Genomic DNA, 27175 nt, shown 5'->3' on the forward strand with positions numbered 1-27175 from the left:
AGCCTGAATGAGTCATACACACACACACACACACGTGTATATCTGAAAAATTAAGTGTTTTTCAGTTCTCTTAAAATTAGCCTGGTCTTGTGTTGTGTTTACATATATCATAAAATACATTTTGACTGCATTAGCAGCTTCCTGTACAAAACCACTTCAGTTGATACTGAATGAGCTATGATCAAAAATAAAAACTTTTAATGTGGATCACATAGTCATTACACTTTAATACAATAGTGTTGTTCCAGATGTTACAATCAAACAGTACTTTTACGAGTAGCACAGAAATGTGTGTCTGGTGTAGGTTTTAAAAAACATTTGAGTAACATTTGAGTTTCAGCAAGACCTTTGAAGACATTGGAATACACCAAAAATTACTTGTAGCAAAAATCTTTGCTTCTGGGCTTTGTTGATTGAGCACATGCATCTGGTTTCTGTCCCTATAAAAGAGAACGGTATAAATTCAAATACATAAAAAAAAAAAAAAAATCTGACATTCAGCACTGTGCAAAAGGTTCCCAACAGTAACTCTGAAATATTTCCCACAAATAATAATCATCAAAAAGTGAACGTGTTCATGTTGATATGTAGAGATGTTCAAGAAGAACTCAGTGGGAGCCTCTCCAAACCCTGTAAAATGACGACTGATCTCTACAAAGCAAAAGTCTACAGATGGACAATACTGTATTGCTGTGCAGAGTCTCTTTCTTTACACACACACCATAGTTTCAGAAAAAATTAATTGAATTCTGTAATAAAAATTACTTTGTAAAACAAATATTTTGCTTTTTTTTTTTGGTTATGTTTTTGACAACTTTACACTAAGAGCTACTTGGACCTGGTTTCTAAGAGAAAGCATTGGGAGCAGCAAAATCTTTTTGACAATAAAATGAAGATAGCAATGTTATACATGCAATGTTATGTATAAAAAGAAGTAGGCTAGTGTTTTGCTTCTGAAATTTTATTTATAGAAAGAAAATATTTGGGGGGATTTGCAAAGCTTGAAGGTGGGTGTGAATGCTGCCAGAAGGTTTATTTACTAGCATGAAAAAAAAAAAAAAAAACTAAACACTAGATGTCACGTTCAGCCACCATATTTGGCCGTGGTCCCAAGCTTATTAAACCATGCAAAGATGGGTGACTGTATGTAGGGCTGTAATAATGAAGAATCAAGGTGCCGTCCCCACACACTGTTCCCCGGTTAAATACAGAGGACACATTTCACTGTGTGCACTGGGTTAACTTATGATCGACAAATCGCGTTGTTACAGACCAGAGAATCTGCCCCCCAAATCACAGGAAATATATTGCTATTTGTATTGTATATACTGGTGATCTTGCCATATCTATAGTAATTTTTTCCATGTAAGCAGTTAAAATATAAATATTATATTAATATACATCCTTAATCATTCACGTTATCTAACCTTGTACGTGCTGCAGACCAGGTTGAAGAGGGAAGACATCGCCTTTTGCTGGAGGTCTTCTGTGTGCTCCTGCAATAGATTTCGTTACCAATGGTTACCGTGGTATGTCACGCCCAGCGTTAAGCCACAAACATTCTTGCTGTGAGCTACGTGTACGGAGCTGCGTATCCGTACGCAGTTGCGTTGTTAACGTTCATGCTGATATACCAGTGTCCGTATGGTGCATCGTAATCTGCAGTGTGTACTCCTTACCACCTGGGGTCGAGGCCGCAAACCAAATAAATGAATGAATACCTGAGTCTTAATAGATGAGCAACACTGCCCCTATGAAGTTAAGAAGGTATTGCATCCACATGTGTTCTGTTACATTTACATTTACAGCATTTATCAGACGCCCTTATCCAGAGCGACTTAAAATCAGTAGTTACAGGGACAGTCTCCCTGGAGCAATTTAGGGTTAAGCATCTTGCTCAGGGACACAATGGTAGTAAGTGGGATTTGAACCTGGGTCTTCTGGTTCATAGGCGAGTGTCTAACCTACTAGGCCACTACCACCCTGTTCATTTTTGAGTACGCGCCAACGTCCACACGTACGTAGTTAAAGTATATTTCTGCCTTTGGCTAGAGGTTGAAAATTAAATCTGCCTGCTTACTCCGTTTATGGTAACCCAGGGCACATATTCATGAGGTGGCTTGAGGGCAGAGGTCGCCTGGGCATTCTGATGCATCAGTTTGTTTCCCTGGTCCCCCTTCACACAGGTCATAAGAGTGTCCCACGAGGTAGATGGAGAATAGAGGTGCAAGCACTGAAAAAGGAAGAGCAGAGGTCAGACAGCTTCGGACACTTTAGCAGAGAGCAGACAGACAACAAGGCATAAAATAAAAACCGTACACTCTGGCCAGCGTTCACCACGTCTTGAGATGCCTCCATGCAGAAGATCACCAAAAACGCATTTGGGAAATCTAGTGTGTTCAGTATACATGTCTGCAAAAAAAAAAAAAAAAAAAAAATTAAAATAATTTTACGTAGTCTGTGAGAATAAAATCAAATCGGCAGAATAAAACATTTTATTTAACAAAATGTAATTATACTTTATTTAAACACAGTTCTGATCTCCAGTAAAAAAAAAAAAAAAATAATAATAATAATAATAATTTGTATTCAAATAGAATTCAGCTCAAAAGTTTGGACACCATCTCATGCAATGTGTATTTTCATGACCATTTACATTGGTAGATTCTCACCGAAGGCATTAAAACTATGAACATGTGGAGTTATGTGAAGCCCATTGAGAGAATGCCAAGAGTGTGCAAAGTAGTAAATCAGAGCGAAGGGCGGCTATTTTAAAGAAACTAGAATATAAAAACATAAGTAAATAACTACATAACTCCACATGTGTTTTATTGCCTTCAGTGAGAATCTACCAATGTAAGTGGTCATGAAAATAAAGAAAACACATTGAATGAGAAGGTGTCCAAACTTAAGTGTAAACATGAATCTATATTAAAGATATGATATCTGATAATATTTATGAAAAACACAGAGAACTCATAAACTCCTCCACCTCAATCATGTTGCCTAAACATTCCTCTTCTCCATGCTGGCACTTGAACTGGTACTGCTTCCCATCGAAGGTCTCCTGCCAGAGACGACATTTAAAATAAAAAAAGGACGCAAGCGTCAGCACGACGAGGGCAGAGGTCAAGCCCTCGGTGGCGGGGACTTCTCCTACCTGTGCATTCCCATAGGGCACCAGCTTGACCGACATGATGTCGCTCAGCATCAGATACGTGGGAAAGAGCTGCAGCGCGAGGAACTGGCGGCACCCGGGACACAAGGACTCGTAGTACAGGCTCACCTCCACCGGGGAGTCGGTTTCACTGGACCTGGTGGCATTGAGCTGGGCGCACAGCTTCAGGGCCTGCAGTGGGGCAACAGATTCAACATTAACACACAAGCAGGGCCACACAGAATGGGACACCGGCACAGGCCAGGGCGTGTCCGGCACCTTTCAGGTTCACCACGGACCAGGAAGTAAAATCACAGCAAAACCCTGGACCAGCTTCCTGGCGCCAGTTAACTAGTTTCACAAGACGTGATGTGCAGCTCACGTTTGACGATTCTGGAATGTAAATTATATTAATTGTTAATGTAAATTAAACCGTAAATAATTATTCATAATCATTCATACAGCCCAGAAAAAAAGGATGCGGTGGCGTAAAAGTTTACGAAAGTGCGAACTTTGTACGAAGCGCAGACAGGTTGAGCTCGAACTCACCCCGCAGCGGCCCGCGATTTCCGGGGACGAGCACCAGAGGGACGGAGGGATCTTGCAGGCGGGCAGGCAGCGGCCCGAGGCCAGGCAGACGGCGAGGCACAGCGCCGCGGCGAGTCCCTTCATGGCGACCGCTCCGTGCTCGTCGGGGAGAGTGCGCGCCGGGTTTATACGGTCGCGGCCGGAGCCCCGCCCCCGGTCACCCGTCCTGCGCGCTGATTGGACGCGCAGTCACGTGACGCGCGCCGCGTCATTAAAATCCGGCAGAGTGTCGCGCGCTAATAAAACTGTCACGTTGCTTCAAAACAGGTTTAAAGTTAAAGTTTATGGCGTCTTAGCAAGAGCAACTAGTTAAAATAGTTATTTTTCACTGTATAATAAGAAGCATTTCGTGTATAATTTCCATTATTTGTCCCGGTAAAAAAACTTAAGACTCTACAAATTAAATCATGTTTAATTAAATTGATTATGCATCAGAATACTAAGTCAGATTAAATGTGTTAAAACTGTCCCTTTATTGTCATTACAACAACACAGCATAAAACAGGATCAAGGTAAGTATTACTTTAAAGTAGTATTTGCTGGTGTGTTTACTGGATGCCATTTCCAAAGAAACCTCAAAATGTCAAATGTGTTCTTTAAAAAAAAAAAAAAAAAAACATCAGTAGTCAGTTAAATTATAAAATACATAAACCTTATATATGTTGTGTGCATGTATGAGCATTTTGTAAATTTGGTATTTTAGTAAAATATGAGTAAAATCTAAATAAAACAACACTAGACATATTTAGATGTACGCTGCGCCTTAATTACAAAGTCTAATCTAATGCACAAAAAGACTTAAAAGGCAGCAGTCAAAAAGTTGACTTGTGTGACACATTTTACAGTTTTGTGTAAATGAAGAAAGGCTGAAGGTGAACCCCTTTACCCCGAGTACCGGTTATGTGCCATGATCTCTCCTGCAGACCAAAAAGTCTTCCCAAAGTCATGTGAGCCAGAGACTTTAATATTATGGTTGGTTGTCTGTATAACAATATCCTTTTTTTAAGTATTCAGTATTCCTATTAATACCATAAACCAGTACTGACACTAAATCTTGAAAATAAAGACATACACACCATCAGATGTTTTTTTTTTATTGCCTTAGATATGTTCTGTGGATAAATTGCTGAGATGAACATGAGTGTGAACTATGATCATTTGAGAGGAAAAGAGAGAGTGCAAAAAGCAATACAAGCATTTGAACAGAATTAGTAAACTCCACCTGTGCTCCTGTTCACTGGCATTCAGAAATGACAACTACAGCAGAATCTCAGATGAATATGCACTGTATCAAAAATCCATAAAGATACTGATTCTGACCTGAATGACTATAAGTGCTACACGTGTGATGAGGGGTCACATAAAATTATGTTTCAGAACTATTTATTTATATATAAATGTAGGCTGAGAATGGATGTTCTCCTCTATTGCAGAGTTATTTAATTTGCTTGCCTATTTTAAAATACCATTTATAGTGCAAAATTCAGTATGCTTTTGTAAACTACATAATCCTTTCTTGTTCCTTGAGGGCAAGTACCATACAAAGACGTGGAGCAGAAACATCCTGCTCCAGTTCTCTGGCACTTTAAACACGGAAGACAATGTCACAGAGAACCTTGTGACCTTGTGCTTTGCTCTGCAGCGATGTGGCGTGGCTGGCTTTTTACAGCACTACCTTAAAAGTTCATTGTTTCCATATCACTGAAAATCAGCTGACAAGAAAAACATCATATGACAGCATGACAATGACCAGTTCACACATCTTCCTGGTTACTGTTTTGTAAGAAGCAACCAGTCACCTTGTTGATAATTTATCTGAGAAACCAAAAAGAGGCACTGAGCAAAAAAAAAAAAAAAAAAAAAGTACAATGGAGCAAAGAGTTTAAAAACATCCTCGAGTGTAACTATTTGATTCTATAGACGTAAACATTAAACATTTGGAAAATTTGGTAGATTGTAAATCTTCAAGTTACATAGCTTATAATAAGATAAAAAAAATCATAAGAGTCTCATTTGACAAAGTATCACATTTTGATGTAAAATCCAAAGAGAGAGGGAGTGAGAAAGAGAGAGAAGAAAAAAAAGAAGCTTCAAACACTATTTATTTATTTATTTTTAAAAAGTACCCCCGATATTTCAGATAATGACAGTTGTGCTCTGAAGTGCATGTGGAGGAGCTTGTTCCGCTCATCAATAACCCAACTTTGCAGCTTAAGACCACCGTCTTCACAAGTTCATCGAATAAAGTTGCCTCAAAGTCAGAACGACCGAAAAAGTTGTAAGGTGTTCCACAGCAGGGCAAAATTCTTCCAATAAAACCAGCACTGACTGTCCCATAGTCCTTTTAATAGTTCTATGTAATACGTTGCATGTCTCATAATTTAAGACTTGATGTCAATAATAACACATTCAGCTACTGGATTCTGCCCAGCTGTTAACAGCAGAATTTTAAATGCAACGGCCATAAAATGATGGGCCTAAAAGTTCATCGGCGGTGTTCATCGGCATACACTACCCCACTTCAGTATGTGCATCCAGTGCTGAGTCTCTCTTTTTACATTCAGTAGTGTTATACGTGTTCCCCTTTCAAAGTAACTGGTAGTGATAAGCCTGATAAATTAATTCAAGAGATTTGTAACGGCCCTGATCTGCACCCAGAAACAGAGTGACAGAGTCGTGATCCGGGACCCGGAACGGCACAAGGCACTTGACAAAATCCAAAACTAGTCAAAACATCGCTCTAAATCGCGGCCACTCTGCACACTGGTTCGGTAAACCAACTCTATTCTCCACCAAAATGTGGAAAATACCTCTGTGGAACAAAGTAAACTTTCCTGTCGTATGAAAGAAATATTTCGGTGAATACTGAACACGTCGGCGTGCTCTCGTGTGTCTAAACGATACCAACATTCTCTGAAGAGATTAGGTAGACGTGCTTACCCACGAGGGCCAAAGTCCTTCATTTGGTTCATGTTAGACGAATTTCACCTTCAGCATTTCTTCATTTACACAAAACTGTAAAATGTCACGAATCCTCAGGAAAACTCCTGAAACCAGGAGGGTTTAAAGTGACGTTACTGGAATCTTATTTCTTTTATTTCTCTCCCCACCCATATCTGGGGAATTTTCCAGCTTCGGATATTCACAAAAAAAACAAACAAAAAAAAAAACCCTCGCATATAAAACTCTCTCTCACACACACAGAACCCACAGCAGTGTTTTTATAAGAAGATTCACCTCTGTCTTACAGAACATGAATGAACTGGATCAGCCTCTGGAACACATGTGTATGCATGTCCATCAGCCAGCACACAGTTATTGCTGCTGCTTTTGTCACACGTCCATCCACACAGTCCACGCGTCTATCTCAAGTTCGTCCGTTTGCGTGCTTTGTCGGGTGCATCTTTGAGTGGCTTCTCATCGATACTGCGGAGCAAGGACCGGGTACGCCAGGGTTACATTCAGCGAGTCGTTGTGCTGGACCAGTGACATCACACGGTACTGCAGGACCAGGTCCTTGAGGGACCCGTACAGGTTGTAGGGCTCCGCGAAGCCATAGCCGGTGGCGGTCTTGTAAATCATGCAGTGCTTCACCTCGCCATCCACCCTGCGTTCACAATAAGAAGACACTAAGCGCGTTAAGAATTTCTCATAATCGATGCAGAAAAATGGTCTGCATTAAATCTGAGCTCACCTGATGCCATCGCCATAATCGCATGTAAACACCATAATATAATTTTATTTAAAATATAATAATAAAAATGTGCCCGTAATCAGAGAGCTTTCCTGTCATTGGTAGAATTATAGAAATAAAGTAGCAAGCGCAGGAGTAAGAGCATCAGAGTTGACCACTCACACCACGGAACAGGCGTAGGAGCCCCGCGCCGTCTGGCTGCCTCGGATCAGGAACGTTCCGTTGCATTTGCCCCTCAGCAGCTCCTCGGCCTGGGGGCGCCGGATGCTGCCCAGGTACCAGGTGCCCTCGTCGTTGTGGGGCAGCAACTGCTCCTCCTCCTCCTCCACCAAGGAGGAGCTGAAGGATTCAAGACGAGGGAGGACAACAGGAGTTTAGATTTATGGCAAAAAAAAATGTAAACAAAACAAACAGAAATAAGACGTTGAAATGTAAAATAAGAGTTTGCCATTTTTCATTTTCACTTGCAAGACTGTCTTTTTAGTCACTCCGCCACGTTTTATGTTTACGCTGCATGAGGATTAGATTGGACTTCTGGCACAGATCTCTCGTGTGGGCGGGGCTTCGCCTCATTGGCCAGCAGGTATTTCAGTGACCGCTCCGTTCCTCTGAACCAGTGATGGGAAGTCGGCTCTTGTAGCTCGGCTCTTAATTTATCGTATTTTAAATTTGTACATATATACAGATAAATATTTATGTTATTTTATGTGATGCTTTTACCTCTGTTTTTGCTGCTATTACCTTCTGCTTCTGTACACTTTCTGACATGACAAGTGCAATTTCCCACTTGTGGGACTAATAAAGGTTTATCTTATCTTATTTATCATATTTTAGCCTTACTTGGCATTTAAGTCATGCTTTGCATGTGGATAAATCATATTTGTCAAGTAAAAAGGCTAAAATATGAGGAACTCTGAAAAGAGCCGAACTTCCTGTCACAACTCGGAAGCCTATCACTGCGAGACACATGTGTGCACCAGTAACCGCCATTATATGGAATGAGATGTGTATAGGATTAACTGCATGATAAACCAATTGTAAGTATTGGTCAAATACGCTGATTATGAAATGATCCATATGAAAATGAAAAACCAAAGTCTCACAAGCTTTGTCAAATTTTAATTGTATGTTGTCAATTTTAACCTCTTATTTTACATTTCAACCTCTTATTTTTGTTTGATATTGATATAGGAACGTTTTGTTTCAAAATGGGCACAAATCTGATTCCATAGGTTAGAATGATGTTGTCTAGAGGCTTTTATGGTTCAGTCCCTATTGAAATACAAACGTTGTCACAAATCAGCAGATATCATAAAAGGGTGACTTTCAAGATTGATATTTCCAGCGTATAAGTGCACAAAGCAAGGGTCCCCAACCTCTCACATGCTACTGTATATCGTTTTCATGCCATTCAGTAACAGCCACCTACTTCTTGTTTTTATTGTTGGGGTCTAGCCACTCGTCGATCCTCCTCTGCCTTGTGCCCTTCTGTTTGAGCCACCTGCAGGACCACAGCAGAATTCCCATCAGCTACTTCAGAAGGAATCTCACAGGAGTGTCCCTCAAGAGGCGTCAGACACTCACGTCACATGTTGGTCCCTCAGCTTCCTCAGCTGCATCAGGTCAGGCTTCAGGCTGTTCATCTGCTTGTCTATCTCTCGGATGTCTAAGGCCTGCTTCCTGAGATCCTCTTCCAGCTTCTTCTTGCTCTCATGGATCTCTTTAACCCTGGACTTCAGCTTCTCAGAGTTGCTCTGGATTCTGAGAGGAGAGAAAAAAAATACATGAATTCAGATAATAATGTCAATGCTTGCCAAGCAGTGCACCAAGGGTTTCTTTGCTTTGCGGCGAGGTAACAAGTACCTTTGGATCTCCTTGTCATTGCCTTCACGCTGGAACTTCTCAATGCTGTCTTTGCTGAAGCGTTGCTGCGTCTCACACTGCTCCTCGAAGATCTTAATTGTCTCATTAAAGGCTTCAATGGCCGTGCGTTTCATCTGCAACTCCTGAGGGTCAAGAAAACAGGCAGAGGTGGCAGTGGCCTAGTGGGTAAAACTTACACTTACTACTATTGTGACCATGAGCAAGACACTTAACCCTGAGTGTCTCCAGGGGGACTGTCCCTCTCACTAATGATAAGTCATTCTGGATAAGGTTTTGTGCACGTAGCCCAAATTCCACTTTTTGGCTTGTCAAATCCGCTTTAAGTGGTGTTACCTGCGAGGTGCGTGTGTACTCGCTGTACAGGTCATCGTACTCGCTCGTCTTCTCGTTGAACTGCTCGGAGTAGGCCTTCAGCTGTTCGCCCACGGCCTCTACGCTGTCCTCCTTCACCAGCTGCTCCTGAAAGGCAGAGATGTACAGTCAGATCACCTTTTTGTCCACTAGGGAGCAGCATTTCACGCACTATGATTGGCCAGTGGTCTGGATCACGTATTAAACCCAGAGAAGAGCAAAATGTCTTTTAAACAATTTCTGCTTCTGGTGCACAAATCCAGAAGTGGAGGTCTGTCAATATCAACATGTGAGAATAACAGCTCAGGCATACATGAACATTCTTTTAATAGTCCATCAGCCGCATCTGAGCACACAAAATGATAAAAAAAAATTAATTATATTGTGCGATATAAAAAGTATCGCAAAAAAATAGATCACTACCTGTATTCCATTGCAACCCAACCCTGATCAAATTTGTTCTGGACAAAATAAATTATTTGATATTATTTTGAAGCCACATCTTGGCACTTCCACAGACTTCCGGGTGAGTGTGAAATGGCAGTAGCAGAGGGAAGGACTACCTGTTGGTATTTCGACACGGGGAAGAGGAGGTGAGAGTCCAACTTGGCGTTGTACTGGGCCAGAGATTCGTGGCGGTAGTGGTTAATCAGATCCACCACAGAGGCAAAAGTGAGGGGCTCAGAGAAGCCATACTTCTTCCCACGGTGGAAGATCTTTATCAGCTTGTTGTTTCCTCCTTTCCTGCGTAGGAGGAAATGACTGTGTGATGAGTGTGAATGTGTACAGTGATCACCCCAATGGAAAAAATATCTTACAGTAGATAAGACTATGGCTGAAAAAAAATGTAAGTGAGGAACAACCGTAACAAATATCATCAAGATGTTATTGTTTAGCACACAGTCCACTGGCGACGAACAGTTAAATGGGGAGGGTTGCTTCAGGAAGGGCATCCTGCATAAAACTGTTAAGTCAGTTATGCAGACAACCAGATAGGTTTCGCCACAGCGGATCAACCAAACGGAAGCAGCCAAAGGGGGACAAAGATAAATCCGGCAGGCCCGGTGAGACTAATCGGGAGATTCGGGAGGATTCGCAATATGCCAGATCACGTTTTGGGAGGTGAAAAGTTATTTTGACATTTATCACAGATCCAATTTTTCACATAACGTAGCCAAACTATTTGTAGAAAGTGTAGAACATGAAGTGCTTGTCATTGTGACACACGGTGACACAACGAAATGTGTCCTCTGCATTTAACCACCACCTTGGTGAGCAGAACTTGCACCCAATAAGAATTAAGGGAGCGCCACCCTGGCCCAGAAGCCCAAACATGTCTTTGACATTTGCAAGATGAAATTAAGATATTTAGTAAAGATGTACTTGTCTTTCCCATGTATGTTGATGTATGTGTGCTAACAGGAATATTAAAGTAGAATTAGAAAAACTAGTCATGAATTAAAACGATCCGCTTTGGCACACATCCATAAACCCTGACAGTTGTTCTGACGATACGAAGAGAGAAGGAAAAGAAAATTAAACAAAAGCAGAAGGAATCCTGTAAGTCTGTTCTACACACAGTTGTGCAGACACATGCTGGAAGAAACATGAGACCTTCAACTGCTTCCTCACCTCAGGGTCAGAGTGTATTCCCCTTTCACTTTGCTGGAAGCGTCTCGGACTAAGAACGTACCGTCCGGCATGTCCCTCATCTTCTCATTCGCCTCCTCTCTGCAGAACGGAGAAAGGATGGACTTCAGGTCTACATGCATATTTCTGTCTGCGCTGCGCTAACCACTTATAAAAACTTTACTGTTGGCATGGCCACGAAGAAATATTATGAGAGGAATCCTGCGGGCAAAATCATGAAAAGAAAAAACAACAATGTAAAATCCCTGTTTACAGTCGGCTGCAGCTCAGTGACGTTGCTAAGGAGCAGCTGGAACATTTACAGCACTGAAGATAAGTTTCCAAGTTAGAGGTTTTAAAGTTGTTACAGTCCCAAAGAGCAATAAATATGAACTTATATACACTGATATAACTGAGGCATAAAAGTACGCCAATGCCTACACCTCATTGTGCAGCACGTGATTTTGTATAATTTTAATATTAAGACTGTAAATAAATCTGATAAACTTAATATTTACATTTACGGCATTTAACAATGTTTCAGGTTAATTGCGGGTTAAGTGGCTACATTGTCGCAAGTTCGTGTGCTTCCAGCATGACAAACACGGGACACGCTTGTGTGTGCACAGTAAATAAAAACGCAGCTTTGGCAACGACATTTATACATTTATTTAAATAAATATTTAAAAATAATTCACAGCAGTTGACGTGTTACTTTACACAGGCATATTAAATACTTCATGCTTCTTATCCCACATGCCGCGAGGCAGTTCTTTTTCTCTTCTTTTGTGCTTCTGTTTGCGGGGTCGCGATGTGCAAATGCATCCTTGATGGCCCTGGCTATGGATGCGTTTGGCTGTGTAATCATCGGCAGCTTTCAAAGGAGAAGCCGGCACAACAGCAATTTTGTCCCTGTCTCAGACCCCTAGAGAGCGGACGTGAGACTCACAGCCAATCACAGTGTGAGGTCAGCAATCACTAGGTATTGATAGGTTACTATGTTAGAATTTGCATCCATGTTAGCATTATAGTAATATACATTTTTTGAGTGTGTGGCAGAATCTACCTGGAAATGTCCCCCCAGTACCACTCCGCCTCGCTCAACAGGTCTTCATGGGCATCAGCATCAGGGCCAGCGGCAGTTTTGGCTTTGGACGGTTTGGGTGGCAGAGCTGGGAGGGAGAGGACATGAAGTGAAATACAGTTTACTGGGGAGGAAAATGAGCGGACCGAGGACTGGACTGAGGATTTACCTGGGGGACCCATGTCTGGCAGAAGCCCATCCACCACGGCTGCAGGCAGACAGAGGTCCGTCTCAGACCTGTCCATCAAAGCACAAGGGCCTTGAAATTAATATCAGATGCACAAGTGACAGATTTACAGCTAAACGTAGATGGCTGCTAAAGTGCACTTGCCAAGAAAGCAGCATTCAAAAGAAGATTTAATTAAGCTGGTTTCCTGCACTTCTGTTTCATTTTGCTGACTATTAATACTCAACCTGTTCCAAAAAGACCAACTGAAGGAAGTTGCATTTAAAAAAAGATTAAATGTAGGCTGGCAACATTCAACTATGGAGAGGTCACGTGACCTGTGGCAATCTTCATGCCAAAAAAATGTACTTTAGGATTTAAACAGACGGATCTCAAATTCTCAGGTTCAAACCCCACTAACACCCGTTGTGTCCCTGAGCAAGACACTTAACCCTGAGTGTCTCCAGGGGCAACTGAGTTGCTCTGGATAAGGGCGTCTGATAAATGCTCTAAACGTAAATGCATGTAGAACTGCAGAAGAAGAAAAAAAAAAAAAACAAGACAAAAAGGGGATTGTATGAAAATTAATTTCTCCCTTTTGTCGTATGAAAATATCTTACACAATTTTAATTGTTCAATATAGATAGATTGTTGATATGCTACCATCCAGAATTGCAATATTTTGCTGTTGTTATTTTTTTTTTTTATCCCACCCCTAATTCTATTTTAAAGGGCTAGCTGTGAGTGACGAGAAAATGAACACATTCTTTCAATTCAAGATCAGCTTTCCTACATGAATCTGGTTTATTATTTTCCAATTAGAAATGCTTTAATTCCCCGCTCTCTGATAGGCTGTGATGACACTTATCACCAACTCATACAGTCCCATTTAAACAAGAACGCAGATGGGATCTGGCAAAAGGTGCGCTTTGGGTGATTTTAGGAAAAATGTGATGAACAGGGCCATCCAAATACAAAGAGCCCCCTAATACCGGACTGCACAAAGTTCTAATAAAATGTTTAAACAATGGAATAAACAGCCGCCATAACATTATGAGGCAGCGGCCTGGCGGGTAAGGAAACAGAACTGAACCGCCAAGGTGCAACTGAACAAAGCACTGTCCCCATACGCTGGTCCCCGGGCGCCTTTCATAGCTGCCCACTGCTTCCTCAGGGGATGGGTTAAACGCAGAGACCACATTTCACTGTGTGCACTGTGTTGTGTCACATGTGACAACTAATCACTTTCACATTATGACTGGCAGAGTATCATTGACATATCAAGTGGTAACGGTCCAAAGAATTGGACAAGTTTAAGGATTGGGACCAAATGACTGTTTGACACCTGATATCACCTTTTCAGGGTATGTAAGACTGGCAGTTCTGGAGGGTCACTCCAAAACCATTCACATACATTGACTGAGCTGACAATGACAGACAGAAAACCCACTGAATCCCTGAAGTCCAGAGAAGATTAGGGCCGAAGATGCGTCCGAGCTCATGGGCGATGAGGCCATCGGCATCTGTGTGCAAAAGAACCCTTTCCAGGTGTTGAAGCAGGTAGTGCAAAGTGTGGAGCTGGGGGACAGCCGAAGTCTCCAACACCTCCAACAGGAGCCTCTTCCTCTCTGCAGGGCTGTGGTCTAGAGATGAGAATTTAACACAGAGGTCACACACACACACACACACACACAGAGCATTTGGTTTGAGGGTGACCCCTGGACATACCAGTCCCATGCTGCAATGCTGCCTTTAGGTCTTGGTAAATGGAACTGGGGATGATGGAAGATGGAAGGCCGCGAAGATACACAATCAGAGCATCAGAGAGTGCAGGGACCTCACTTTCCAGAAATCCTGTAAGTGTAACAACGTTTAAAAGCTCTGGTTTAAAAAAAAAAAAAAAAAAATGGCCTACCACACAGTGAACCGTTTATAACACACATCCAAACAAAAATGAAATAATTCTTACTTATGGTAGACCGGCCAAAATCAATGTCTCTAAACATAGGTGTGCGGCCAGAGGGATGTGTGTTTATATAACAGTCAGTAAGGATTAAACAGAATTTAGTATTTTATTACTTCTTGTCAAAATCTGTTTTGCGTGAATAGAAAAAGCGCCGTTCTCGACTGTTCCAGAAAACAAAGAGAAATGTTTTTAAAAATTGCAGATGATCATGAAAATTTGTTCTTTACTGCATCAATAATCAACAAAGTACAACTCTATGGCAACAACACACGGAGCCCTGCTGAACAGAACAGTTACCGGTCCTTTCAATCGCCTCCACCAGTTTCTCCAGTTCAGGGGGTACAGCTTCCGGCTGGGCAAGATGCTCCACCAAATATGTATCTGGATCTGTTTTTTTTTTTTCCCACCCAAAAAAAAACATAAAAACAAAATAAGATATATGGATATCTGAGGCCTATACTTTTATATCCAAATTTACATTTACAGAAGTCTATCAGACACCCATACAATCAGTAATTACAGGGACAGTCTATGGGCAGAGATTTTTGCCAGTAGAATCTGAAATTGAATAAACATGAATATTAATTCAAACTGAAATTGAATTGTACGAACAGAACCTGAATGTATGAAATTGCATTTTAAATCTCTAAAAATGGAATGCCAATTCACTTCTCACAACTCAGTTTCAGATTCACGCAACGCGCAATCTGGGTCCTTGAGAAAAAGCAATCGAGCTCAGACTCCCAGCAGCACCCATTTCCACGTTTATGACAGCTCTGCAGGTTGCGGTAAGGGAGAAGCATTAGCAAGCCGGTTCTACGGATCAACCGGTGACCTGCGAGTCCACGTGTTTGTGTTGACTGCAGTTGATTGGTCCATTTAAGAAATCGACTCCCAAGTGGGACATGAAGTGATGGATAGTCATCAAATAAAATGAAACAATCGTTTGTGTCCATTTTTATTAACACCGTGTCTTAAAGACTGGGGCTTAAATAAATAAATAAATAAATAAACTTAATAAAAAAAAAAAAAAGACAAACAAGATTCCATTCGGGATTCGAGACTCAATCTAAAATGCTGCAGCACTCGGGAGGCTGCGACACAGACTCGCCGAGAAGCAAGTCGGTGTGATGTGGGCGGTTCCTGCTGCACGTTCACCTGCTGGTTATTTACATTTATGGCATTCATCAGACGCCCTTATCCAGGGCGACTTACAATCAGTAGTTACAGGGGACAGTCCCCCCCTGGAGCAACTTAGGGTTAAGTGTCTTGCTCAGGGACACAATGTAGTAAGTGGGGTTTGAACCTGGGTCTTCTGGTTCATAGGCGAGTGTGTTACCCACTCGGGTCACATTTTAATCTGGTCACCCTGCACATACAGACGCGCCCGCGATATAAAACGGTCTGGTGATGGACAGCGGCACTTGAACTTTTCCGTTGAGTCGTAAAGTTTTTGTCCAGGGAATTTCACACCGTATTCTCGTATCCAGACACCAGGCTGCCTGTTGACATGTGACCAACGGACACCACTTGACAGGAGGGAACAAAACAGTTGTGTCATAAAATGAATCGGGACAAAAGTCATAAATATAACAGAAATCTTCCAGCGTTCTACTATAACTGTGTCTGTTGGTCAGGTCAACACAGACCGCCTGGTGTACAGCTGTCGTGAATGTGGAAATGAGCGCGGTTGGGTGTCTGAGCTCGATTGCTTTTTCTCAAGGACCCGGATTGCAAAAATCACAAAATCCTGTTTGAATTGTGAGAACTGAATTTGAATTAGGATTAGTTACATTTTAAGGGACGTAAAACACAGTTTTAATTTTCTTGGAATTCAGATTCAAACATATTCAATTCAAATTCAGTTTCTACTGCCACAAATCTCTGCCCATATGGTCCCCCTGGTGACACTCAGGGTTAAGTGTCTTGCAGAGGGCCACAATGGTAGTAAGTGGGGTTTGAACCCGGGTCTTTGTAGACCTCACTAGGCTACTACCACCAGTAAATCACACAGATCACGCGCATTGGACTTTGCTTGGTTGTGAGCTGAGCAGTTTGAAATTGGTACAAAAAAGAAAAGGAAGCAACACTAGGTGGAGCTGCTGAACGTAAAAAAAAAAAAAGGTTTTACATATTCGTTAAAAAATAAAAACTGTAGCAGACTGACATTTTATGAGATGAGCCAAGCGAGTGGCGGGAGTAAACGTGTCTTGAATGTCTTGTTTACGGTGAAAGTGAAGTGATTGTCATAGTGAAATGTGTCCTCTGCTTTTAACCATCACCCTTGGTGAGCAGTTGGCGGCCATGACAGGCGCCCGGGGAGCAGTGTGTGGGGACGGTGCTTTGCTCGGTGGCACCTCGGCGGATCGGGATTCGAACCGGCAACCTTCTAATTATGGGGCCGCTTCCTTACCCGCTAGGCCACCGCTGCCCCAGGATTCTTGGGATTTCTTTGCTGGACGGAGCTCCCTGCCCACCACTGCCCAGGCATTTGCAGCACCCGGCTCAGCTGCCCAGTTACACTCACACAAGAGCGGCTGGTCGGGGGTTTGCTTAGCCGTGCGAGGCGCACATTATAAAGTGTGCAACAGGCAGACTTCATTTCCTGTCGTTCCAGCAGAGCTGCGGCCCCCGTCGACACGGCCCTTTGCGTGAGCAGAGTACAATGAGGGGGGGGGGGGGGGCTACTGGCACCGTCCCAACGCCTCCTTTGCAGGCCTGCCACAAAAAAAGCCCCGGCTCTGGCAGCCTTGGCGAGACCAAGACTGATTATTACTTTTGGAGTTCGGCTGAAAAGCCGGGTCAGCACATTCCTACGCTCCAGTGCACATTAAACATGGAAACTTTTACAAACACGCACAAAGTCTCATCTTCTGGCTCGAAAATGTAAATAAATCACCCAAAGTCTTTCCTTGCAAGTTTCCAAAGGACCGACTCAGAACTTGTAACAAGGCCACACTATGAAAACAGACGTTACAAACATGCAGGACACGTTGCAAATATTGCAATATTCGATAATGTTAGTGTTTTTTATTTGACCAGGATTAAGGTTGGAAGCTCTCGTTGGTAAAAATAAATAAATAAATTTACTTTAGTATTATTACTCAAGATCCACAGCCATATTGGACGTTGACACTGCTTCAATCATTGCTAATTTTTGGGATGAAGAAAAAAATTAGCGATTAAGGAAGTGGCCCCGAAGCTGCCCACTGCTCACCAAGGGTAATGGGTTAAATGCAGAGGACACATTTCACTGTGTGCGCTGTGTATCACAATGACAATCACGTTTAACATTTTCCCCACCATTTCAAAAATGGTCACAAGCACCTTTTTGCCACCAACTAATCAACTAAGTAGGTTGCCAGTTCGAATCCCGATCCGCCAAGGTGCCACTCAGACACCGAGTTGTTTGTTCGGGACAATAAGAACTGATATTGCTGTGTTCAGACGATGACCAGCGCACACTCGAGCCGTTCTTACCACAAAATGAGTGCACAGAATTTTCATTCATTTTCATAAAGAAAATATATATATATATATTTTTTTAATGCACATTTCCTGCTGCAGGTCACAGTGCAGAAATAGCTGTCCAGCTGGACAGCATTTCATTACAGGCTGCAGAGGCCTCTGTGCTACCAAAATGCCTGTAAACCGTACTTTTTAAATAGAAAAACGTAGCACATTAGGTTTTTGATAAAAAAATAAAAAAATTATGTAATGATTCCTGGTGCACAATTACCCAGGGTGCTGATGTCATGTAAGCCTAATTCTGGAATCCAAGGTCTATCAAAATATTACATTAGCTCACTACATACAAATCAATAATCTGTCTGGTGCCAGTTCTGCGGCGTGATAAAACGAGCCGCAGCCCAGCTGCGATCCAGGCGGCCAAACCTCTACAACCCATGACAGATTTACCACAACAATAACACCGAAATCGAAGACCCAGCGAAAACCAGAGCTCGAGCGAGGCCTCGTCTTCTGGCCCATCCGGGTTCTTGGCAAACGAGCTGGGAGCGAATTCAGGAGACCTCTCCCTTCTGAGAACTGGGAGCGAGGGGATGGTTTATAGCTGCCTGGAGACGCCATCAAACGTGCATGAGAAATGTGGGAGCAGCAGCAGGAGGAGGAGGAGGAGGAGGCTGTAAAATATGCCCAGCCACGGTTCACTTCAGCAGACAGTAAAAAGAGAGGCCAGAAATGGGAGGGGAGGGCCGTGAGGAATGAGGAGTGATCCTCATCACTAAGTAGTCTTAAGATTGTCGAAGATCACAGCGCAGTTGAATTACATCTGAATGTAACTGCATTTTGTCAAAAATACTTTACCATACTTTGCTCATGATAATGATACAACGGTACTGTAATGCAGAATGCCCTCAAAACTATTTTAGATTTTAAAAAGCGGAATTTGAGCTTTAAAAAGTACTGTATACATGTACTGTTATACTACATGTATACTACTATATATACATTAACCCTTAATACAAGAAATTAGATTATTTAGCTAGGCTAGACAAAAAAGTTTTTTCTTTTATTTTATTCTGTGCAGTGTGTGCATGTGTTATTGTTAAGACTCGTCCGAAATACATTTTCAACTGCTTCTTGTCTTCTTCCTCATAAGACATCAAATCTATGATCTTGCTCACAGACACCTTAGGAGGCAAGTTGAGAAAACATAGCATATTGTGTCCCTGAGCAGCACGTTTGAACCATGATTCATACTTGTCCCCAAGGGGTCCGCAGGACAAAAACCAGCAGTGTTGTGGTTCCAGGGTTGACTCACAGCTCAACTGGACAATACAAAGTCATGGTCTGGGTCCTTGACATCAGAGGACAATTTAATCATTTGCTATATCTCTGCCTTGCAACTGCATTATCCGTGAAAGAGGTGTAGTAGGCTAGTGGGTAAGACACTCAAAACAGACCACAATCTCACAGGTTCAAAATCCCACTTGGGGCCATTGTGTCCCTGAGCAGGACACTTAACCCCGAGTGTCTCCTGAGTTGCTCTGGATATCTGCATTTCCTTTGGAGCCTCCACAAGTCTACAGCAACTCCTGAAAAGTCGTGTTCACACAGGATCACTGCCAGCTGGAAGCAGCATTTCAACGTTGTGCCAAAGCTAGTATGTATTAACACCCCCAAGCCCAACATGTGAGAGACGGTTTCAGCGCAATCTGGCACATAGACGCCAACCCCTACAGATTAAAAAGACGAGCGCGACTAAAAACTGCTTAATTGCGATAAATCCTTAAGCGTACATACCAAAGGGTCAAGTTCAACCGTGCCTACAGGTAGAACTGGTCCTAGGCTGCTGTTAAATGAAACTCAGATTTCATCTTCCTTGTGCCCAAAGCATTGCCAAATAAAGAGCTTCCAATGAGGCGACAGCTGGGGACAATTGAGACCAGTGAGATTAGCACGGCTGAACCAAAAAATTTTTTTCTTTAACCTACACCCAATTTGCATCAGATATAGCACATTCTCCAGAAGTTTTGCGGTTTATTCATGGGTACTGTAATTTTGGTTCTTTCGGTAGCTCATATCTTGTTTTTAGCATCTGGATGAACTCGTCCTTTTTCACTGTGTACGAGTGTCTTTTCGTTGATATGAAACGTCACTGCATCAGTAATGTCTGCACACTGGGATCCCTTGTTGTTTCTTTGTGCAAAGTGAAAAAGACACCACTATTTCTATCCACTAGCGTCACACAGACAATTAAGACGCAAACGGTGCCGTTTACCGTTCAATGCCTAAATGAATTGTGGGTCCGTCACTTCAGATTGCTTGTGGAAGAAAGTCAACTTTTTTTATGCGCAGAGCTAGCGTCAGCCAATGAAACCGGTTTATGCAAGTTACGTAGCGCAATCGCCAGCCAGTCAGTCAGGTTAGACTTGGCATCTAAAACCACCGCCAAACGACCAAGCAGACAAGCTCTTCACCCAACCAACACACTGCAGTCAGACTTTTCTGCATTTACATTTACAGCATTTATCAGACATTACGAGTAAAATATTACGAGTAAAATATTTTACTCGTTCTTTCTGCTGGTCTTGGAAGGGGCGAAGCGAATTAGCAGGGTGCACATTTTGGACCAAATAGGATGACCTGAACTGTGGTTTTAATTTTAATCTCTATTCTCTACATGACGCACGGGACATGCTAATAACATGACAACATTTTGGTTTTATTTTACAGAGAACCATCCCTTAAGCATCTTCTTAATGGAAGATTTAGAATTTAATCGATGTTATCGACTCATTATGCAGGTCTGCAGATACGTAGAAAAACTACGTACGCAGTTTTAACATCGCTGCCAAGTAGTCCTACTGGCGTAAAAGTAACTACACATCTGTGAGCAGCCATATATGTTGACTAGTTACTGCACAGTGCAGTATGTTACAGTACATTTTCCAAGACTACAATTTCCAAAGAAAAGGTTACTGCTTGCCAAGTATAATGAACTGTTCACAATGCAGTCAGCAATCATTATATTATATTGTTAATCACCGAGAACTATACCCCATTCGGTTTGATGGAAATTTATCCCTTAGTCTCCGGTTATTCATTTATTGGAACTCTGTCGGGCTCCATTACAATCATGCCAAAGTACTGACAAGAGAAATAATTTAATAAAAAAAGGTTTAGGTATCGGGTTCCGTTTTCAATGCACAGAGCAGCCATCTCATTAAACATAACACACCAAAAAAATTAAAGTTTACTGCGCAGTGCATTTCTTTTTTTTTTTTTTTGTCGGAGCAAAGGATCCCCCACCCGCTGCGGAAAAGAGAACTAGCGCGATGACGGTGTCGTGGCAGAGTCGTGTGAAGGAGAAGCGGGGCGTCCCGAGCCCTGGGTGTGTACCCGTCGCCTGGCCTTTCCCTGAACTCCGCTCGACAAGCTAACAAATGCCGCGGCCGAAACGAGATAGGAGCTCCTACGAAGATGATCTTGCTGCTAACTTCAGGCGGATTAGTGGGGTCAAACGCCGGACAAAAGGCAAATGTGTGACCAGTCCCCACCAAAACCGCTAAACTGTGGCACCTTCTGGAATCTTAAAAGGCCCTTATTATCTAACCTACGCCAACAAACAGTTCCTAATACTCTTCCTTTTAAGCTCAAGACGTTTTAGATATTTCCACGTTTTTCCCTTCAGTCTGTAAGCGCACCTCTGAAATGATTATTAAAGGACGTCCACTCCACGCGCGCCAGCGAACCCGTACGTCCGAACGCAGGGCTGAATTGCTTCATCGCTTCGCCGGTGCACGCGAGGGAGGCAGCTAACGCGGACTCAGGGCAGAGGGCCGTTAACATACTTACGAATGGTATTAACATTTTTTACACGTTAAAGTTACACGTCTCTTTGCACAGTGATAAAGGTCATTATTGGTTATTAATATACATTTTTTTTCTGATCGTGCATTAGCCTTGCAGCCACTTATCAGAAAATGCAGTCGATAGGCCGCAAAACGCCGCTTTAAACCAAACCGCGGCACTGAGGCGAACAGTTAGAGCTCCTGGGGGTCGGGGACACGGCACCGGGGGACACGACGCCGCAAAGCCATGCAAGCAAACAAAACAATGACGTGCAGAGCCGCTCCCGACTCCTACCGGGCTGCGCAGGGCTGCCTTCCGGCCTCGGGGCGGGCGGCAAGGGTCTCCGCGAGCGAGGCTGGCAGGGCGGCGGCGCCGTCTTCACCGGGCCCGCGTACCGCACGAACGTCCCCGGGAAGTCCCCGCGCTGCCTGGTGCGCTCGTTGCAGCCCTGCATCCACCCGATCTTCTCGGGGCGCCGCTCGTCTCCCTCCCCGATGCCCAGCGACAGCAGGGAGGCCTTGTCCACCGTCAGGACATAACACACCAAAAAAATTAAAGTTTACTGCGCAGTGCATTTCTTTTTTTTTTTTTTGTCGGAGCAAAGGATCCCCCACCCGCTGCGGAAAAGAGAACTAGCGCGATGACGGTGTCGTGGCAGAGTCGTGTGAAGGAGAAGCGGGGCGTCCCGAGCCCTGGGTGTGTACCCGTCGCCTGGCCTTTCCCTGAACTCCGCTCGACAAGCTAACAAATGCCGCGGCCGAAACGAGATAGGAGCTCCTACGAAGATGATCTTGCTGCTAACTTCAGGCGGATTAGTGGGGTCAAACGCCGGACAAAAGGCAAATGTGTGACCAGTCCCCACCAAAACCGCTAAACTGTGGCACCTTCTGGAATCTTAAAAGGCCCTTATTATCTAACCTACGCCAACAAACAGTTCCTAATACTCTTCCTTTTAAGCTCAAGACGTTTTAGATATTTCCACGTTTTTCCCTTCAGTCTGTAAGCGCACCTCTGAAATGATTATTAAAGGACGTCCACTCCACGCGCGCCAGCGAACCCGTACGTCCGAACGCAGGGCTGAATTGCTTCATCGCTTCGCCGGTGCACGCGAGGGAGGCAGCTAACGCGGACTCAGGGCAGAGGGCCGTTAACATACTTACGAATGGTATTAACATTTTTTACACGTTAAAGTTACACGTCTCTTTGCAGTGATAAAGGTCATTATTGGTTATTAATATACATTTTTTTTCTGATCGTGCATTAGCCTTGCAGCCACTTATCAGAAAATGCAGTCGATAGGCCGCAAAACGCCGCTTTAAACCAAACCGCGGCACTGAGGCGAACAGTTAGAGCTCCTGGGGGTCGGGGACACGGCACCGGGGGACACGACGCCGCAAAGCCATGCAAGCAAACAAAACAATGACGTGCAGAGCCGCTCCCGACTCCTACCGGGCTGCGCAGGGCTGCCTTCCGGCCTCGGGGCGGGCGGCAAGGGTCTCCGCGAGCGAGGCTGGCAGGGCGGCGGCGCCGTCTTCACCGGGCCCGCGTACCGCACGAACGTCCCCGGGAAGTCCCCGCGCTGCCTGGTGCGCTCGTTGCAGCCCTGCATCCACCCGATCTTCTCGGGGCGCCGCTCGTCTCCCTCCCCGATGCCCAGCGACAGCAGGGAGGCCTTGTCCACCGTCAGGACGTCGCCGGGCTCCAGGTCGATGTCCTCCTCCCGGTCCCTCTTGTAGGCGTACAGGCAGCGGTACTGGAATCCGTCCGCCTCCATTTCCGCTGCCGGTAAGGGGGGGGGGCCACGAGGAGCCCCAGAAAGAAACGTAAGGATCGAGGAGGAGGCGGCGGGGAGGCTCTCAACCCAAGCTGAGGAGCATGGCGGCACGGGACGTCGCAGGGGACCGCCTCACCGCCGGCCTGTGTTGCCAGGCCGACACGCTTCCCTCTGCTTGGAGCCCCGGTTTAACCAGACGATGGAACAGAGGCTTGGACGTGGCAACATGCTACTCGTCGAGCAGGGGGGGACGAAGCGGGGGAATCAGGAGAAGGTCGTCCTCGGCGTCATCTACCTGCAGGTCAGGCGTCTGCGACACTCCCTGAAAAAGAAGAAGAAGAAGAAGAAGAAGAAAAGAAAAAGCATCAGGAGGAACAGTCGGCCGCTTTGTTACCCTGAGCCCTGCAAATCCAGATCACGCAGCTATTTTCACTGGCGGAATTAAACGAAACAGTCAGCGAAAGGAGAAATCGTAGCATTACGTACAACGAAGCTACTGTTCACGGATGGGGAGACACAGAGGGAAAGTGAACGGGCCTTTTTTTTCCACCTCTGATGTAATTAAGTAAGACAGAACGGTGCCACTGTGCAACACAGGACTGTGGGGGAAAAGGCAGAGCCCGACTCTTCAATGGCAGAGGAGGAAAAGTGAAACGGCTCCTGGAACGTGGATCAAAAACGGATTTTTCGGTCCTCCCCACTCGCCCGGCCGCGGCCAGGGGGACTTCCGCAGGAGAAGGGGTGCCAGCGCGGACACGTGGCACCGGCACACCCAACCACGGCCCGCAACGCTCACGCCACCTCGCCCGCCGCCGAAGCACCAAAATCCCCGAGTGGCCCTACAGCCCCTCTGAGATCCGTAGTTCACTTTTTTTTTTTTTTATGAAAATGTAAAGAATTCCCAGCAGCTTTGGAACGGGAAAAGGCTCCCTCGGCTCCCACTTTCATTCAGTTTCAGCAGCGCCTCTCGGACCGGGGGGGGGGGAAATAATTCCTGAATGAAAGGCCCGACCGACCGGAGCTGTTGCTAGAGAGAGGGGAAGGTAATCCCGGACTCCCATTGGCCGGCGTGCGGCCGCGGAGGCGAGGGCAAATCCAGGGAAGGTTCTAATATTAGAAAATGTATCCAGGCAGCGATCAAGATGGTGACCTTTCAACTCTACGCCTCTTCTTTTGCCTTTCTCACGCGCGTCTTTCAAGCTTTCGACAGGAATTTTTTTTATTTATTATATTATTTTGTTTAAAAATTTTAATCTTTAATTTTGTCTGGGAAAAAAATATATAAAAATCGGCAGTTGTCAGTAATATTTTAGGTTGATATATATTAGTGTTTAATCACTTATAAATTTATATATATATATATATATATATATATATATATATATATATATATATATATATATATAATTAACTTAATTACAAAAAATAAATAAAAAGTCATGGTTTTGTACAGACTGTTTACCAGGGAGGTTTAGACCAACACCAAAACCAAATACAATCCCAAAGTGTTTGAATAAACCTTCAATAAACCAAATGCATTTTATTAAGATTAAATGTATGTTTCAGGTAATAAAATAATTGGAAACCGCGGGTAGTTCTGAGTTCATTCTTACACCGCGATTCACTTTATGAATGCGTTTTTGACCGCGCTGTAACTTTTAATGCGCGAAAAAAAAAATACGACTATATTTTACCAAACAAGTGCTGACGGCAAAAAAAATAAAATAATTTTTAATTCTTTTTAATTGCGGCACCGACAGACGCCGCAGGAGAAACCGATGCGCTACCTTGCGTGTTAAGTGTATAAAACCGTGAGGTAAAAAGCGCGCAGCGAAGCACGAAAAGCGCCGCCGGGAGCGTCTACGGAGTCTCCGCCGTCGTACTTTTCCCCCGCGCTGCAGACGACCGGCGCCCGAACAGAGAAGACGCCGGACGAACTCACCAAAACCGGGCCCGTACGTCCGTCCGTCCGTCCGTCGCTTTCTGCTTCGGCTTCGCACGCAACTTCGGCTTCTTCCACCTCCAGCGAGCCAAGAGCTGGCGACTTCACACCGTGTCAAAATAAAAGTGCCGAAGTTCTGCGGTTCTCTTGCAAAACCAAAGACCTTCAAATTCGCCTTTACGTTAATAAATAATTTATACAAGTTTTTTTTTCTTCTAATCCTGCCTATATTGTTAAGAACTGGTGTACCAGCGAATCTATAGCGCTCATAAATTGACATGCATTTAACGACAAAGGTGCTGCACAAAAGAGGATATCGAAGTCCTGGCTGTCTAATGAAACATTTAGTGGTGGATAAGAGGATCTAACGAACTAACTGGTCTGATTCGTGCCGTCTTGTCGTGTGTGGATTCTGATCCAAGCGGGCTTTTATTTGGCCACATTCCTGTCAGACGTGGTGGGAATGCTACAAGTGCGCTGGTGCGCCTGCAGGGGGCGCTGACCCAGTTTCATAAATGCATATTCATCAAAAAATGTAAAAAAAAAAAAAAAAAAAAAAACCTACGTGATGAACAATATGGTAAACATTAATTTTGGTACTACAATCAAGACGTTCAATCGGTCTTTTTACAATTCGGCACAAAGCGCCTCACATTAAAACAGTAGCTCAAGGCCCCCAATGAGCAAGAAAGGAGAAACTCCCTGAAAAAGCTCTGGATTTGGGGTAAAGGGTTAAATGAGATTAGTAACTTGGTGTACAAGGTTTTATAAGTAAGACTATACTGGAGTAATGTGGTCATATTTTCTTGTACATAATTTATAAAAATCCAGTCTAGAGGTTTTAAATGCATGCATCAAATTTCAGCATGAAAGATCCCTCCCAAATTCTTTACTGATGCACAAGGTACAACTGCGAAATCAGAACATTGTTTGTCCTCATCAAGCCTATTTAGGACCAATCACCAGCACTTTACATTTACATTATCATACGCCCTTATCCAGAGCGACTTACAACCAGTAAATGTGAAAGTGAAGTGATTATCACATGTGATACACAGCAGCACAGCATACAGTGCACACAGTGAAATTTGTCCTCTGTATTTATCACCCTGAGTGAGCAGTGGGCAGCCATGACAGGCGCCCGGGGAGTAGTGGTTTGCTCTGTGGCACCTCAGTGGATCGGGATTCGAACTGGCAACCTTCAGATTACACGGCCGCTTCCTTAACCGTTAGGCCACCACTGCCCCATAAGTAGTTACAGGGACAAGTGTCTTACTCAGGGACACAATGGTAGTAAGTGGGATTTGAACCACCCTTTGGTGTTATCAGAAATGTGCAGGCCTCTGGCCAAGGTGCCACGGAGGTCCCCTTGATCAAGGTACAGTCCCCACACACTGCTCCCCGGGCACCTGTCATGGCTGCCCACTGCTCACCAAGGGTGAAGGTTAAATACAGAGGACACATTTCACCGTGCTTCACAATCACTTCACTTTTTCTTTTGCTTTTAAGTTGTCAAGTTCAGACATCATAACCGGAGAAAAAGAACTGAAGTTGCACCTGGTTGCACAAGCGAGTCCCCATTACCATCATGACCATCATGAGTTATCCTGCTGAAGTAATCCA

At 43.9% G+C, this 27175-nt stretch overlaps 2 protein-coding genes across 3 annotated transcripts; both read right to left on the minus strand.

Annotated features, from left to right (window-relative positions):
- Positions 1 to 171: 171 nt before the first annotated feature.
- Positions 172 to 3867, minus strand: ifi30a (IFI30 lysosomal thiol reductase a). Its single transcript, XM_028975480.1, has 7 exons — positions 3707 to 3867; positions 3161 to 3349; positions 2993 to 3067; positions 2320 to 2412; positions 2081 to 2233; positions 1428 to 1496; positions 172 to 440 (listed from the first exon to the last, which is right to left on the minus strand). Exons 1-7 carry the CDS (start codon positions 3827 to 3829, stop codon positions 375 to 377), a joined length of 768 nt encoding a protein of 255 aa, XP_028831313.1. The 5' UTR covers positions 3830 to 3867; the 3' UTR covers positions 172 to 374.
- A 361-nt stretch (positions 3868 to 4228) lies between these two features.
- Positions 4229 to 25682, minus strand: pik3r2 (phosphoinositide-3-kinase, regulatory subunit 2 (beta)). 2 transcript variants are annotated; one of them, XM_028975478.1, is made up of 16 exons: positions 25553 to 25682; positions 23509 to 23932; positions 22131 to 22353; positions 14817 to 14906; positions 14282 to 14407; positions 14004 to 14196; positions 12557 to 12624; positions 12370 to 12475; positions 11307 to 11405; positions 10238 to 10418; positions 9657 to 9782; positions 9303 to 9445; positions 9024 to 9200; positions 8869 to 8940; positions 7602 to 7778; positions 4229 to 7352 (listed from the first exon to the last, which is right to left on the minus strand). In XM_028975478.1, the coding sequence occupies exons 2-16, from the start codon at positions 23608 to 23610 to the stop codon at positions 7163 to 7165; spliced, it is 2073 nt and encodes a 690-aa protein (XP_028831311.1). In that variant the 5' UTR covers positions 23611 to 23932; positions 25553 to 25682; the 3' UTR covers positions 4229 to 7162. The 2 variants fall into 2 exon arrangements, with proteins under 2 accessions (XP_028831311.1, XP_028831312.1); XM_028975479.1 differs by lacking the exon at positions 25553 to 25682 and having other exon boundaries at positions 23509 to 24939.
- Between the last annotated feature and the right edge of the window lie 1493 nt (positions 25683 to 27175).

This window comes from Denticeps clupeoides, chromosome 4, assembly GCF_900700375.1.
Source record: "Denticeps clupeoides chromosome 4, fDenClu1.1, whole genome shotgun sequence".
In the NCBI taxonomy this organism is placed as follows: domain Eukaryota; kingdom Metazoa; phylum Chordata; class Actinopteri; order Clupeiformes; family Denticipitidae; genus Denticeps; species Denticeps clupeoides.

What these genes read in the sequence shown, in the direction of transcription:
- ifi30a (XM_028975480.1), bottom strand. Translation starts at nt 3,829, where the DNA reads ATGAAGGGACTCGCCGCGGCGCTGTGCCTCGCCGTCTGCCTGGCCTCG. An exon ending in TGCCCTATGGGAATGCACAG is followed by an intron (nt 3,068 to 3,160) that starts GTAGGAGAAGTC and finishes CGTCTCTGGCAG; the next exon opens with GAGACCTTCGATGGGAAGCA. An exon ending in TGGTCTGCAGCACGTACAAG is followed by an intron (nt 441 to 1,427) that starts GTTAGATAACGT and finishes TCTCTTTTATAG; the next exon opens with GGACAGAAACCAGATGCATG.
- pik3r2 (XM_028975478.1), bottom strand. Translation starts at nt 23,610, where the DNA reads ATGGAGGCGGACGGATTCCAGTACCGCTGCCTGTACGCCTACAAGAGG. An exon ending in AGTACACACGCACCTCGCAG is followed by an intron (nt 9,446 to 9,656) that starts GTAACACCACTT and finishes CTTGACCCTCAG; the next exon opens with GAGTTGCAGATGAAACGCAC. An exon ending in CTGAGGGACCAACATGTGAC is followed by an intron (nt 8,941 to 9,023) that starts GTGAGTGTCTGA and finishes GTGGTCCTGCAG; the next exon opens with GTGGCTCAAACAGAAGGGCA.